The sequence below is a fragment of the Rhinatrema bivittatum genome, chromosome 14 (genome assembly GCF_901001135.1).
Source record: "Rhinatrema bivittatum chromosome 14, aRhiBiv1.1, whole genome shotgun sequence".
NCBI lineage: Eukaryota > Metazoa > Chordata > Amphibia > Gymnophiona > Rhinatrematidae > Rhinatrema > Rhinatrema bivittatum.
The window spans coordinates 48,854,246-48,868,667 of record NC_042628.1 but is presented as its reverse complement, the minus strand read 5'-3'; the positions used below and the strand labels follow the sequence as shown (position 1 = coordinate 48,868,667).

The following is a 14,422-nucleotide window of genomic DNA, read 5'->3' as shown; positions in this document are numbered from 1 at the left end:
AGCCGGGCCACAATTTATTTATTTTATTCTATTCTGGACTTCAGCACCATCACATCTCCTCCTTCCTCTGTTTGCTTCACTTTTGCATCCTTGTATCTCAGGGGCTTTTTGTCCCACACAGTGCGAGTCTCTTCCTTGCACCTTTCTGCTTCATACGGTTTTATGCCACTTATTTTCCAATACCATGCTTTTAACTCCCTTACCATTCCTTTTTCTCTATCCATCTTTCCCCTCTCTCATTCTTTCCCTTTGTTTCTCTCACATTCTCTCTCATTTTCATTTGTTTCTTTCAATTATCCTTGCTCATTTCCAGATTTCAACATCTGATCAACGTCTGATCATGATACCACTAGAAACAATCCATTCACGCGAACACTGCTTAATAAAATTAAAATACTTGGGGTTTGTTTTTTTTTTAATCTATTGTGACTACTAACTGGGGAGACAAATCCCACTGGAATTCTGCAGCAATTTATTTATTTATTTTATTTATTTATTTAAAGCTTTTTTTATATACCGGCATTCGTAGGACACATCATGTCGGTTTGCATTAGCAATTTGCATTAGCAATTTGCATTAGCAGAGAAACTATTTAGAGATATGGAAGTTGTTCAGTGTTAACCAATGTATAAGATTTTTTGTGAATTCAAGACTGGTGATATACCAGGTTAACAGTACAGAAAATGGGTGCCTCCAAATGCCAGCAGTCCACTATCTCTCCCTGGATTTTCAAATGTTACCAAAACTTGCACCTTGCCAGACAGTTAAAAGGTTCAAACTAGAATCCTAGATCAACTAATAACCAGACAAAACCAAGATTGCAAATAATGCATATAAGCTGAGTTCATTGCACCAAACTCACCTGCATTTTGGTAATCTTTGCTCCATGCCTTTTCTGACGCAGGTCTAATCGGGCATGGTATGATAAATGAGAAGACAAACACCATAGCCAGACACAAGAATAATGATATGAAGAAGGCAGCCATGCGTACAAAGGACATATCAAAAAATCTTGACTTCTTTTCACACAATGCCCCATTGTCCCTTGAACGCTCATAGTTCTCTTGTGGTCTTTCATCTTCCCGCTTTAAAGGATGAATCTCTGCTTCTAGGTCATTGTTGGGCATGATGAAACAGCAAGCCCTGCAAAGAAAGAAATGAGATAATGTAATGACAGTGTGTGGTGACATCCATTGCAGCTTGCCTCACTGTCACACGATCAAGAAAAGAACTTTCAGGATCCTTCCACTGATTCCTGCTTCCCTTAATTCCTGTTCAAAGGCTACTTTACTGTGCACAGAGGAATAAAGCTTAAGTGTTAACCCAAGGCACTGACTTCCACTACATCAGAAGTCTTCACTTTCTAACAGCTAAAGACTAAATGCACTGACCTAAGGATAATATGGCCAAAAAGACATAATATACCCAACAGTGTGCACATAAAGAGAAGAGGATGCATGCCTGGTCCTCTGTTACACTTGATTTTTCTCTATCACTACTTAATCCAGAATGATTTTTCATGGATCATCTCTCTCATGCTGGTATATCTACCTTTTCATCATCTATGCACATTTACTACAGCGTTTGGCCGCGCGTTTTCGCCGCGCTATTTTTATCCCTTATACAGTATGGGGTAATAATGTGTCGAAAACGGACAGCCAACTCCCCCAAAACTAATAGCGCCTGCAACATGCAAATGCATGTTGATGGGCCTATTAGTCATTCCCGTGCAATACAGAAAGCAAAATGTGCAGTGAAGCCGCACATTTTACTTTCAGAAATTAATGCCTGCCCAAAGGCAGACATTAATTTCGTCCGGCACAGGGAAAGTGTATAGAAAAGCAGAAAAAACTGCTTTTCTGTACACCCTCCGACTTAATATCATAGCGATATTAAGTCGGAGGCCCCAAAAGTAAAAAAAAAAAAAAAAAATTTAAAACAAAAAATTTAAAAACAAAAAAACACTTTAAAATCTGCCCACAGCCCGCAGGTTGGAAGACAGTCGCTCAATTTAGCCGGCATCCATTTTCCAAACCCGTGGCTGTCAGCAGGCTCGAGAATCGATGCCGGAAAAATTGAGCATCGGCTCTCAAATCCACTGACAGCCGCCGCTTCTGTAAAAAAGGAAGCGCTAGGGACGTGCTAGTAACCCTAGCGCCTCCTTTTACCGTGGGCCCTCATTTACATTAATTTATTTACTCGATCGTGCACCCAGGAGAGTGGCCTGGGCACACGCAGGGAGAGCCCACTCTCCCGCAAAGTTTTCTTGTATCAACCCGTTAACTTAGCTTCTTGCAGGATCCTCTTTCATGCTCTCAACTCTTCATTTTCTAGTACTATGACCATCTTTTCTATGGTCTCCCCCAACTTTGTCTTCATTCTCTCCAAAATACTCCTCCTGATCAATTCCCAAATGCAGAACCCAGTCCTCAGAGGATGCCACTTGCTCCTTACTGCTTCCCAAGCATGGTTCCAAATTGCATTCTGGATTTGTGCCAGCCAACTTCTTTGTCATCCTGTTCATCAGCTTTTCTGTTCCTTTGGCTCCTCTGTTTCCTTTCTTTCTGTTATCCCAAACTAATACAATTATATACTGTGTCTGTGATCATGGAAATACATTTGCTGATGCCAGCAAAATGCAATGGTGAAGCTTAGTGGTTTTTGAAATCAATCAAATCCTGAGACAAAATTACTCAGCTTATTACTCACCCAGTCACCTGTTCTACTGCAAGATGTGCAAAAGCAGGAAAATATTTAACCACGGGCTAAAACAATTATATTCACAACAGTCTGTACACATTAAAAAAAACATATGTAAGTTAAACATGAGCAGGTTCATCTAGACTAATATATAGCAGAATACAGTTTATTTGGACTTGTCAACCACCCTTCCTAAAACGGCTGCATTACAAAACCATATAAAATATAATACAAAGCAATAGTAAACAAACTTACTTATAACATGCAAATAAAATCTAAACCATCATTTATGACAAAAATAGAAACAAGAATATACAAGGTTTCTAAAGAACAGGAATAGTAAAACAGAATCCCCAAGGCTCACAATATGGACTTTAAGTGGTCAATAGATAAGATCAAATAAATAAATAAAATGACCCAATAAAATAAGCACATAATGTACTGAGTTAATATCATAACTCAGTATGTTAAACATAAGAGGATCATTATAAGTAAACCTGGGCCATCTTAAGAACATGCCATACTGGGTCAGACCAAGGGTCCATCAAGCCCAGCATCCTGTTTCCAACAGTGGCCAATCCAGGCCATAAGAACCTGGCAAGTACCCAAAAACTAAGTCTATCCCATGCTACTGTTGCTAATAATAGCAGTGGCTATTCTCTAAGTCAACTTAACTAATAGCAGGTAATGGACTTCTCCTCCAAGAACGTATCCAATCCTTTTTTTAAACACAGCTACACTAACTGCACTAACCACATCCTCTGGCAACAAATTCCAGGGTTTAGTTGTGCGTTGAGTGAAAAAGAACTTTCTCCGATTAGTTTTAAATGTACCACATGCCAACTTCAAGGAGTGCCCCCTAGTCTATTATCCAAAAGAGTAAATAATTGATTCATATTAATCCGTTCTACACCTCTCATGATTTTAAATACCTCTATCATATCCCCCTTCAGCCATCTCATCTCCAAGCTGAAAAGACCTAACCTCTTTAGTCTTTTCCTCATAGGGGAGCTGTTCCATTCCCTTTATCATTTTGGTCGCCCTTCTCTGTACCTTCTCCATCACAATTATATCTTTTTTGAGATGCGACAACCAGAATTCTATAACTCATCATTACCACTGAGGGAATTATATCAGTTATAGCACAGTAAGCCAACAAAGTGCATATATTTATTTATTTAATGGTTTCTTATATACCGAGGCACGTTTGCAAAACATCACCTCGGTTCACAATGTAACATAACTTAGCAACAAGCTTTACAATAATAATAATAATAACTTAGGAACAAGCTTTACAATAATAACATTAACAGGTAGCGGTTAATAGGGCAGGGGATGATGATACGAGATATATATACAAATGTACATGTTAGTTTTAACAATAAAGTTATATAAAGCAATCAGGATATAATAAATGTTATATAAAATTATATATTATATAAAATTATAGATTATATAAATGAGAGATAGAGATATAATATAGATAGATATATATATAATATAGATATATATATATAATATATATATATTATATTATATATATATATATATATATAATATATATATATTATATATATTATATAATTATATATTATATTATATAAAATAAAATATATATAATAAATGTTATATAAAAGTTATATAAAGCAATCAGGATATAATAAATGTTTCACCTGCCATAGAAAAAAAAAGTTAATAAAAAGCAGAACTGAAAAGCCAGGCTTTACAAAGTTTTCTGACAATTAACTAATCCTTCAGTAATCTTAGATCTCTGAGGAGAGGTCCAATACAAGAGCCTAATATTGTGTTTCTACCAATTTAATTGCAGATGGCATACTAAGTAAAACAGCCTGTAAGGAATCAAATCTCTTCAATACGGAAGAGAAAAGAAAATTATTCCTTACCTGCTAATTTTCGTTCCTGTAGTACCATGGATCAGTCCAGACGGTGGGTTATGTCCCCCGTCCAGCAGATGGAGTCAGAACAGAGCTCGAGAGTGTCACCTCATATGCTAGCGCACCCTCTGCTGGAGCTCAGTATCATGAATAACAAAGCTGAAAATAGCAAGGTAAAAAACAAGTTGGATCAAGAAACCTGACGTAAGTAAAACATCAAGAACAATAACAGAGACGACCTGCAACTCAGGTCGTAACAGTCAACTTGTGAGGAGCTGTAACCCCGAAAGAAAAATAGATGAGGGAAAAAACAGCAACAAGACAGCCATACAGTCGAAACCCGAGCAGGAGCTTGAAATCCCAGAGTGGTGGGCGTCTGGACTGATCCATGGTACTACAGGAACGAAAATTAGCAGGTAAGGAATAATTTTCTTTTCCCTGTACGTACCAGGATCAGTCCAGACGGTGGGATGTACCAAAGCTTCCCTAGACTGGGTGGGCCCCTGAAAGCCCTGCTCGGAGAACCTGATCGCCAAAGTGACCAGATCCCGAAGGAGCCAGGTGCAACCGATAATGCCTGGCAAACGTATGCAGCGACTTCCATGTCGCCGCCCGACAGATCTCCTGAGGAGAGACGGAACGAGACTCAGCCCAGGATGCTGCTTGCGAGCGAGTAGAGTGGGCTCGAACGCCCCTGGGTGGGTCCCGACCAGAACCAATGTAGGCCGCCGAGATGGCATCCTTGATCCACCGGGCAATGGTTGTCTTCGACGCGGCGGAACCCTTCTTAGGTCCTGACCAGAGAACAAACAGATGGTCGGAAACCCGGAAGTCATTGGTAACCTCTAAGTAGTGGAGGAGCACTCGCTTCACGTCCAGGTGTCGAAGAGCCCGAGAATCCTCTGGCGAGAATGCCGGGAGCTCAACCGTCTGGTTCAAATGAAAAGGCGACACCACCTTCGGCAGAAAGGATGGCACTGTACGAAGAGAGATCCCGGCATCCGAAATACGCAGGTAGGGCTCCCTGCAGGATAGCGCTTGAAGCTCCGAGATATGCCGGGCGGAGCATATCGCTAAGAGGAAGACTGTCTTCATAGTGAGATCTTTAAGGGTAGACCCTTGGAGAGGTTCGAATGGAGCACCCGCCAGTGCCCGGAGTACTACATTAAGATTCCACGACGGGCAGGGATCCCTGACCGGAGGCCGGAAATGCTGAACCCCCTTCAGAAACCGGGCGATGTCCGGATGTAGAAGAAGCGAAGTCGTGTTCCGTACCAAGACATTCAAGGCCGCCACTTGTACTCGGAGAGAATTATAAGCGAGGCCTTTATCCAGCCCGTCCTGTAAGAACTGAAGGATTAGTGAAACCGTCGCCTCCGTGGGCCGGGCCTCATGACCGGCACACCAGGACTCGAAGACTTTCCACACTCGAACATAGGCCACGGAAGTGGAAGGCTTGCGGGCCTTAAGCATCGTCGAGATCACCGCCTCCGGGTAGCCTCTGCGGCGGAGGCGGCGCCGCTCAAAAGCCATGCCGCAAGACAAAAGAGTTCTGCCTGGTCAAAAATACCGGACCCTGGTGCAGGAGCCGGGGAAGGTGACCCAGCCGAATCGGTCCGTCCACCGCCAGGAGTAGCAGGTCCGCGAACCAGGGACGTCAGGCCCATTCCGGAGCCACTAGAATCACGAGGCCCATGTGATTCTCTATCCTGCGAATGACTTTGCCCACTAGGGGCCAGGGTGGAAAAACATAGAGCAACTGGTCCTCTGGCCACGGCAGTACTAGAGCATCTACTCCCTCCGTGCCGCGCTCCCTTCTGCGACTGAAGAAGCGCGGGGCCTTGGCGTTGGAAGCCGTCGCCATCAGATCCAGCCGCGGCATCCCCCAGCATTGAACTAGGAGTTTCATCGCGGCGGAGAGAGACCACTCGCCGGGGTCCAGCCGCTGCCGACTGAGATAATCCGCTTGGATGTTGTCCACCCCGGCTATGTGAGAGGCCGCAAGCCGCGCGAGATGGAGTTCCGCCCATGCCATCAGTAGCGTGGTTTCGGCGGAGACGTGATCGCTCCTCGTTCCGCCCTGACGATTGATGTAAGCCACGGTGGTCGCGTTGTCGGAAAGAATCCGCACCCCCCTGTTCCGAACCAGAGGGAGGAAGCGCTGGAGCGCTAGACGTACTGCCCTGGTCTCCAGTCGATTGATCGGCCACCGAGTCTCCTCCGGGGCCCACAGTCCCTGTGTGGCGCTGTGATCGCAGACGGCGCCCCAGCCCACGAGACTGGCATCCGTGGTCACCACCACCCAAGTTGGAACTTCGAGCGAAACGCCGCGAGCCAGGTGAGCCGGAACCAACCACCACTTTAGGCTGTCCCGCGCCGCCGGAGGAAGGGGCAGAATCACTTGATACTCCTGTGAGACCGGTTTCCAACGAGAAAGCAGGGACGCCTGCAGGGGACGCAGGTGTGCAAATGCCCAAGGCACCATGTCGATCGTGGAAGCCATCACTCCCAGGAGCTGCAGATAATTCCAAGCGGTGGGCTCCGACAAGGCCGCGAAATGACGTACGTGTTCCCTTAAGGAGAGGGCCTTGTCGGAACGCAGAAATACCATGCCCTGTTGAGTGTCGAAGGTCGCGCCCAGGAAATCCAAGCGTTGAGATGGAACGAGGGAACTCTTGAGAAGGTTCACGACCCAGCCCAGGGAGCGAAGGACCTCCAAGACTCTGGCAACCGAGGCCTGACCATGGGAGAAGGACTTTGCCCGTACCAGCCAGTCGTCCAGGTAGGGATGCGCTAAGATACCCTCCTTTCGAAGGGCCGCCGCCACCACTACCATGAGCTTGGTGAAGGTCCGAGGAGCTGTCGCAAGTCCGAAGGGCAGGGCCCGAAATTGAAAATGCTGTCCGAGAATCTTGAAGCGAAGGTAACGCCGGTGGTCCGGACGTATGGGAATATGGAGATACGCCTCCGTCAGATCCAAGGACGCCAGGAACTCCCCCCGGTGCACTGCGGCAATTACCGACCGCAGTGTCTCCATGCGAAAACGGCTGACCCGCAGTGACCGGTTGACCTCCTTTAAATCCAGTATGGGGCGGAACGATCCGTCCTTCTTGGGAACTACGAAGTAGATGGAATAATGCCCCGAGCCCACCTCGGCGAAGGGGACGGGCACAATAGCCTCTATAGCCTGAAGTCGGTCTAGAGTCTGTTGGACCGCCATTCTCTTGAGCTCGGAGCCGCACGGGGAGAAAAGAAACTTGTCTCGTGGCGGGCGGGCAAACTCCAAGGCGTAACCGTGCCGGATGGTGTCCAGGACCCACTGGTCTGAGGTGATATTTGCCCACTCCTCGAAGAATTCCGTGAGTCGGCCCCCGATGGGCGGACTGGAGGAGTGGGCCGCTCTGGCATCATTGGGTGGATTTGGCGGGGGGATTTCCCTGCCCCGAGCCCTCTCTCGCGGGCCTCCGCCCGCGAAAGGAACGCGACCAAGGCTGTGGTCTGCTGGGGGCGGCGCGAGGGCCCGGCTGTCGGTATGACCTGTAACGTCGCTGTGCCCTAGCTCTGGTCCTGGTGGAAGCAAACGGCCGGTAGGGTCGCTGTCTGTCTTCGGGTAGACGATGCACCGAGTTTTCTCCCAGCGATTTGATGATTTCATCCAGATCATTGCCAAAGAGAAACTTCCCCCGAAACGGAAGAGACCCTAAACTCGACTTCGAAGAGGCGTCCGCAGACCAATTCCGAAGCCATAGGAGCCTACGAGCTGCCACCACCGAGACCATGGATCGGGCCAGCACACGGAAGAGGTCATACAGGGCATCCGCCCCATATGCAATGGCAGATTCTAGGCTGTCGGCCTGAGCAGCCTCATCCGGAGGCAACTGCTGGGACGTCAGGAGCTGCTGAACCCAGAGTAGACTAGCCCTCTGGGTCAACGAAGTACACATGACGGCACGCATGCCTAGGGCCGAGACTTCAAACACTCTTTTGAGGAATGTTTCCAGCTTGCGGTCCTGCGTGTCCCGTAGGGCCGTACCGCCAGTTACCGGGATTGTCGTCCTCTTCGTCACCGCTGAGACCGCCGAGTCCACCTTAGGAACCCGGACAAGATCTAAGAAATCCTCCGGCAACGGATACAATTTTTCCATGGCACGGGTGACCCTCAAAGACGCCTCAGGGGCGTCCCATTCTCCAGTAAGTAGCTGCAGAAAAGACTCATGAACCGGAAAAGCCTTCGCCCGAGGCCTGAGCGCGGCCAGGACTGGATCCCCTTTTTTGGAGCACGTCACAACCGCTGGAGCCACTGGCGCCGGAGGATCCGGAGGCGGATCCAAATCCAGCTCTTGCAGCGTCTGTTGAAGCAGATCCTGCAGCTCCTCCTTGTGGAAGATTCGTAGGGCGCGCGGGTCATCTCCTTCCGTCTGTCCATCCGCGTGCGCCGGATCCGGAGGGTCCGAGGGGTCGAATCCCGTGGTGGAAGCCGCTCCCACAGCTCGAGGCGGGGATGGCAAAGCAGAGGTTCCTGGGACTGCCCCAGCCGGACTCGGAGACCCGGTGGGCGGTAATGCTAGCTTAGCACCCCCCGGATCTGCTAGGCCCTGTAAATATGCCCTGTGCATTTTTAAAATAAAATCCGGGGAGAAAAACGGCAGACCGGGAGGCGCACCAGAAGTAGAGGGCTCCTGAGGCAGACGATTCGGCAAACCCTCCTCGGGGCTACACTGCAGGCGAGGGACACCCCGAGCCGCAGCATCCTCCTCCTGGCCGTTTGCCGCGCCAGGATCCCTCTCCAAAATGGCCGCCATTCCCGCCCTTGGCGAGGAAATGGCCGGCCCACGCTTCCCGGGCAGCGGGGAGGGGGGCGTCGGGAGCGCACCCGAGCCGTACGCGGCGCCTTCCTCCTCGGGAAGGCAGCGCGGGCAAACCCCCTCCCTCGAGAAACGAGACCCCTGCTCGCCGCAGGTCTCGCACCGAGAGAAACGCGGCATCGAACGCCGCGACGAAAGAGAAGCCTCGGGGGGGGGGGGCCGAAAAGGATCGCACCGCGGGGGGGCCGAAGTGGCCTTCACAACCCGCCCAACAAGTCCCCAGGCACCGGCGGGAAACCCCCCAGCCGGCGCGCCCAGGCCCGAGGAAGATGTGCCGGGCCGCGGGACTGTAAATGAACGCGCGCAGGAGCCGGCTCCACCGGCTGACACAGCTGAAAGGCAAAGGCGCAAACCAAATAACACTTACCCCAAAAGCGTAAGTAGAGAATAGCAGGAGGAGGCAGAATAGAACTCGAAAGGCACGCCTCCTCAAAAATCAACCTGACAGAAAATTGTCTTACAAACTTTTTTTTTTTTTTTTTTTTAATACTAACTTGATCCAAACTTGTTAAGAGGAAAAAATGACAGGAAGAACTCAAAGGAGAGCAAAAAGAAAGTCGAAAACCTGTCACTCTGGGAAAGCCTGATTTCCCCAACTCACATCTGCTGGAGTCAGAAAGATACAGAGCTCCAGCAGAGGGTGCGCTAGCATATGAGGTGACACTCTCGAGCTCTGTTCTGACTCCATCTGCTGGACGGGGGACATAACCCACCGTCTGGACTGATCCTGGTACGTACAGGGAAACATTATGCAGGGTCATGTTTTGCAGAGTAAAATATTTGCTAGTTGTACTAATCCCAGGAAAAGCTGGATATTTAGGAGATTGTGATATATTTTCCTGGGTCACCAAACAAGTTCTCTGAGACACAGAGAAACTCCTAAGTCTCTTTTACCCTGTATGTTTGTCTTGATTAGATTGTAAGCTCTATCGAGCAGGGACTGTCTCTTATGTGTTGTTTGTACAGAGCTGTGTATCTCATGTAGCACTATAGAAATGTTAAGGGGGGGAAGAGAGAGAGAATGTGTGTCTCCAGAAAATAATTTCAGGTAGCCTGGTTACAGAAAACAGTGCCCTATTACAGGAAGTGCTGCAAAAACTGCAGTCAAGTATATACATGAGCACCCAGAGAAGAAGATTATAGAAATAAATAGACTAGGGTTCAGCAATGCTTTTTTTGGCACAGTAGCAGAAAACCCCACTTTTCCCAAGGTGGTGATGATGTGCCAGCCTCTGCCTCTGTGGATGCATGGACATGACGTTTTGCAGCCTTTTTAGGGATGGGGAGCAAGGGAAGCCTAATTCCTACAGCACATGCCACTGCAGGAGGGCATCAGATGTCCCCAGAAAAATCTTGTGTCATGGTGGGGGAGAATGGAGGCAGAGGTGTAACAGATTCTGGCTTTTCTGGCTGCTCACCTGACAAAATCCTGTGGATCCTACTTCCTCCTGCCACACAGTACTCCGCTCTCTCTCTGTAATGCTGGCACATTTTCAAAACTTGCAGGTCAACTCTCAGACTCTCACATCATGAGATTAGCAGAACTGGCTTGAGAATTTTGAAAACAAAACCCAGTGCCAGCTTTATAGAGGGAGTGGTATGTTAAGGGGAATGTCTTTTGCATGCCACATGATATAGACCATTTATATGTCTATATCATGTGTATAAATATATCATTTATATTTATATAGACCATTTATATGTTTATATCATGAATGCCGGTATAAAAAAGCTCTAAATAAAAATAAATAAATCAAAATTCCCCCCCCCCCTTCTCACCCAGGTTCCCCATTTTGTTCCGTCTCCCTCCCCCCACCTCTGTCATAACTTCGAGATTTGTCATCCCGAGCTGGACCACAGTTCAATGTATGCTCTTCAGCTTAACTACTTATTTGTTCTTTATTTCATATTTAGTTTTAATTTCATATTTATTGCTAACTTTAATTTAATATTATTGTTAATTCTTAATTCCATTTATTGTTGGTGCTATACTCATTTATCATTTTAGCAGTTTGTATTTAACCCCAGTTATTTATCTGCATGGATCCCAGTTCCGCGTAACCCCTGTTCTATGTAATGCTATTTTGCATCCATTGTTTCAATGTAAACCGATGTGATATGTATTTGATACACGAACACCGGTATAGAAAATTCAAATAAATAAATATGTAGCTCAACTAATACTACATTCCTAATCCAAGGGAAAACATGCCCAGATTGAGTCTAGTAAGGCAGACTAAACAAACACTTCATGCAAAGATGAACTTGCAAAATTAATACAGCAAACACCCAATAAGCAACATTTCTCCCAATCAGACAACTCCATATTTGATTTACGAGAATTCCTACTAAAATGTTTCTTTAAAAATATACTGAACATAGAAACTTATTACATAAGAAATGCCATACTGGGTCAGACCAAAAGTCCATCAAGCTCAGTCCGTCTCCAGCTGTGACCAATCCAGGATCCCAAAAAAAAGCAAGTTTGCTTACCGTAAAAGGTGTTTTCCATAGATAGGATGAATTAGCCATGATCTGTAGCTGATGTCATCAGGCAACACTGAAAAACTGTCTCTCCAAGCTCGAAGAGCTTTGAACTCGACTTGAGCATGTGCAGGAGTTCCTGCACGGGTGTTGCCTCAGTCTCCTCAGTTTGTTCCAAAGCTAGATTATGGATAGTCTGCTGTCCAGGGAGGAGGGTGGGCAGCTCATGGCTTTTCATCCTATCTATGGAAAACACTGTTTACAGTAAGCAAATTATTTTTTCCATTGTTAAGCAGAGCTGAATTAGCTATGACCTGTGGAAAGTCCCAAGCTGAGGGTTGAAGCATAGTGTTTGCAACCCAGACTCCACCGTGGAAGCAGACTATTTACGTATGAAGTGGTGCGACACTGCTTGTCCTACTGCTGTCTGTGGAGGCCAAGGCATCTAGGCAGTAGTGTGAAGGTATGCACCGAAGACCAGGAAGCTGCTTTACAAATACCTTTAATTGGAACTTCTCTGGTGTGCAATGGAGGAAGATGTTTGTACCCGAAGAGCTTTAACTGGATTAGTGAGACTGAGTCCAGCTGCTGTCTAGCAATGTTGAATACAACTTGTAATCTAAATGAAAAGTGTTCTTTCGGTTACAACTGTGCCCACTCTGTTGGGACTGAATGAAAAAAAAAAAAGCAGCTGGGACATTTTCCTGTGAGAATGCGTACATTTGTAGTACATTAGAGCTCTTTTGCAGTCCAAAGCATGCAATGTTTTCTCACTTTCATGAACATACGGTTTTGGAAAGAACATCAGAAAAACTATTGCTTAATTTAAATGGGAAGCAGACATCACCTTTGACAAAAATTTGGGATGCATCCTGAGTACCACTTTATCATGGAAGAACTGCATGTAAGATGGATAATTGTCAATGATTTGCAAGCACTAGTTTGAGTAGAAGTAACAGCTATTAAAAAGAAAACTTTCCAGGTTAAGTATTTCAGAGATGCAATCTCTGGTGTTAAAAGTTGGCATTAGATGCATGAGGACTACATTGGATATTCCAAGGAACCAATGGCTTCCGAATTGGTGGGTGTAGTTAGAAGAGACTCCTCATGAATTTTGAGACCAAAGGATGCCTGGAAATAGGTAGTCATTGCTCAAACAACGTTAAGCTGCGATAGTGCTGAGACAGACATGCGCAGATGTGTCAATGAATCCAGCTCATGAAAGATGGTGAAGATAGGACAAGAAATGTCTTGGTTCTCAGTATATACCAAATTGTGTAACTTTTTCACTTGAAGGAATAATTTTGCCTCACTGATGGCTTTCTTGCTGAGAGGAATACATTCTGAATGGGTTCTGAAAGAAACCACTGTGCTAGAATCATGCACTCAACGTCTACACTGTCAGCTTGAGGGTTGGCAGAGTTGGATTCAAAAGAGAGCTGCCTACTTGGGATGAGGAATAGTCTCCCATTTGACTGGGAGGTCGGGTGGAAAGTTGAACTACATAAGCATACCACAGTTGCATGGGCTACACCAGTGTGATGAGAATTATCGAGGCCTATTTTCTCATGAGTTTCTGGACAATCCTTCCTATGAAAGATATTGGAGGAAAAACATATACAAGGCCTGTGTTCCATGGGATTAGGAAGGTGTCTGGAACTTTGTATAGAGTACTCTGTCGAAAGGAGAATTGATTTAACTTTTGGTTCTGTTGCAAAAAGGTTGATACATGGGAGACCCATAGCCTGAACAGACAGTTGGCTATGGATTGATTCAAGGACTATTTTTGCAGGTGGACTATTCTGCTGAGATTACCAGGCATTGCATACACCATGGCAGACAAATAAGAGGCTTGAAGTGTTGCCTAGTTTTGTATTGCCCATAGCCATATATGAAGGGCTTCTTGGCACAGCATCCAACAGCCAGTTTCTCCTTGCTTGTTGATGTAGAATATTGCTACTTGATTGTTTGTATTGATATGTATTTCTCCTGAGGATGTCAATGAATGCCCATAGTGCATCACCTGAGTTCCAGTAAGTTAATTTGTAATCTTCATTCTTGAAGTGACTACCTTCCTTGCATTTTGTAGTGGCTTGTGAGTCCTCCCCAGCCCATGGTGGAGGCATCAATTACCAAAATCACTTGATATGGTTCTTGATGAAAGGGAGTTCCTTCCTGCAATCTGGATGGTTGTAACCAACATATCTTTTCCTTTATTTCTTGTGTGAGGGTGATCTTTGTATGTAAAGGTTGAAGGAGCTAATTCCAGCAAGTCCTCAACCTCCAATGGAGAGAACGCATGTGCAAGCATGTTAATGGGACTATGTGAATCACTGCTACTAGGTGTCCTAAGAGTATAATAAGGCAACATGCTGTTGTGATTGTCGATTCTAGCAGTACATTGGCAATTTTGCAGAGCATTGGTATTTTGTCTGAAGGAAGGAATACCTTATACTTGTATGGTATCTATAACTTCTC

The 14,422-nt window shown here is 46.2% G+C and overlaps 1 protein-coding gene across 2 annotated transcripts in view; it reads right to left on the bottom strand.

The window, feature by feature from the left end:
* Nucleotides 1-14,422, bottom strand: part of FAM234A (family with sequence similarity 234 member A) — a 155,007-nt gene that overhangs the window by 117,249 nt on the left and 23,336 nt on the right. For both annotated transcript variants that reach the window (XM_029576783.1, XM_029576782.1), the window contains one exon: nt 863-1,143. In XM_029576783.1, coding sequence (XP_029432643.1) covers nt 863-1,127 — 265 coding nt within the window. In that variant the 5' untranslated portion in view covers nt 1,128-1,143. The remainder of the gene's footprint in view (nt 1-862; nt 1,144-14,422) is intronic.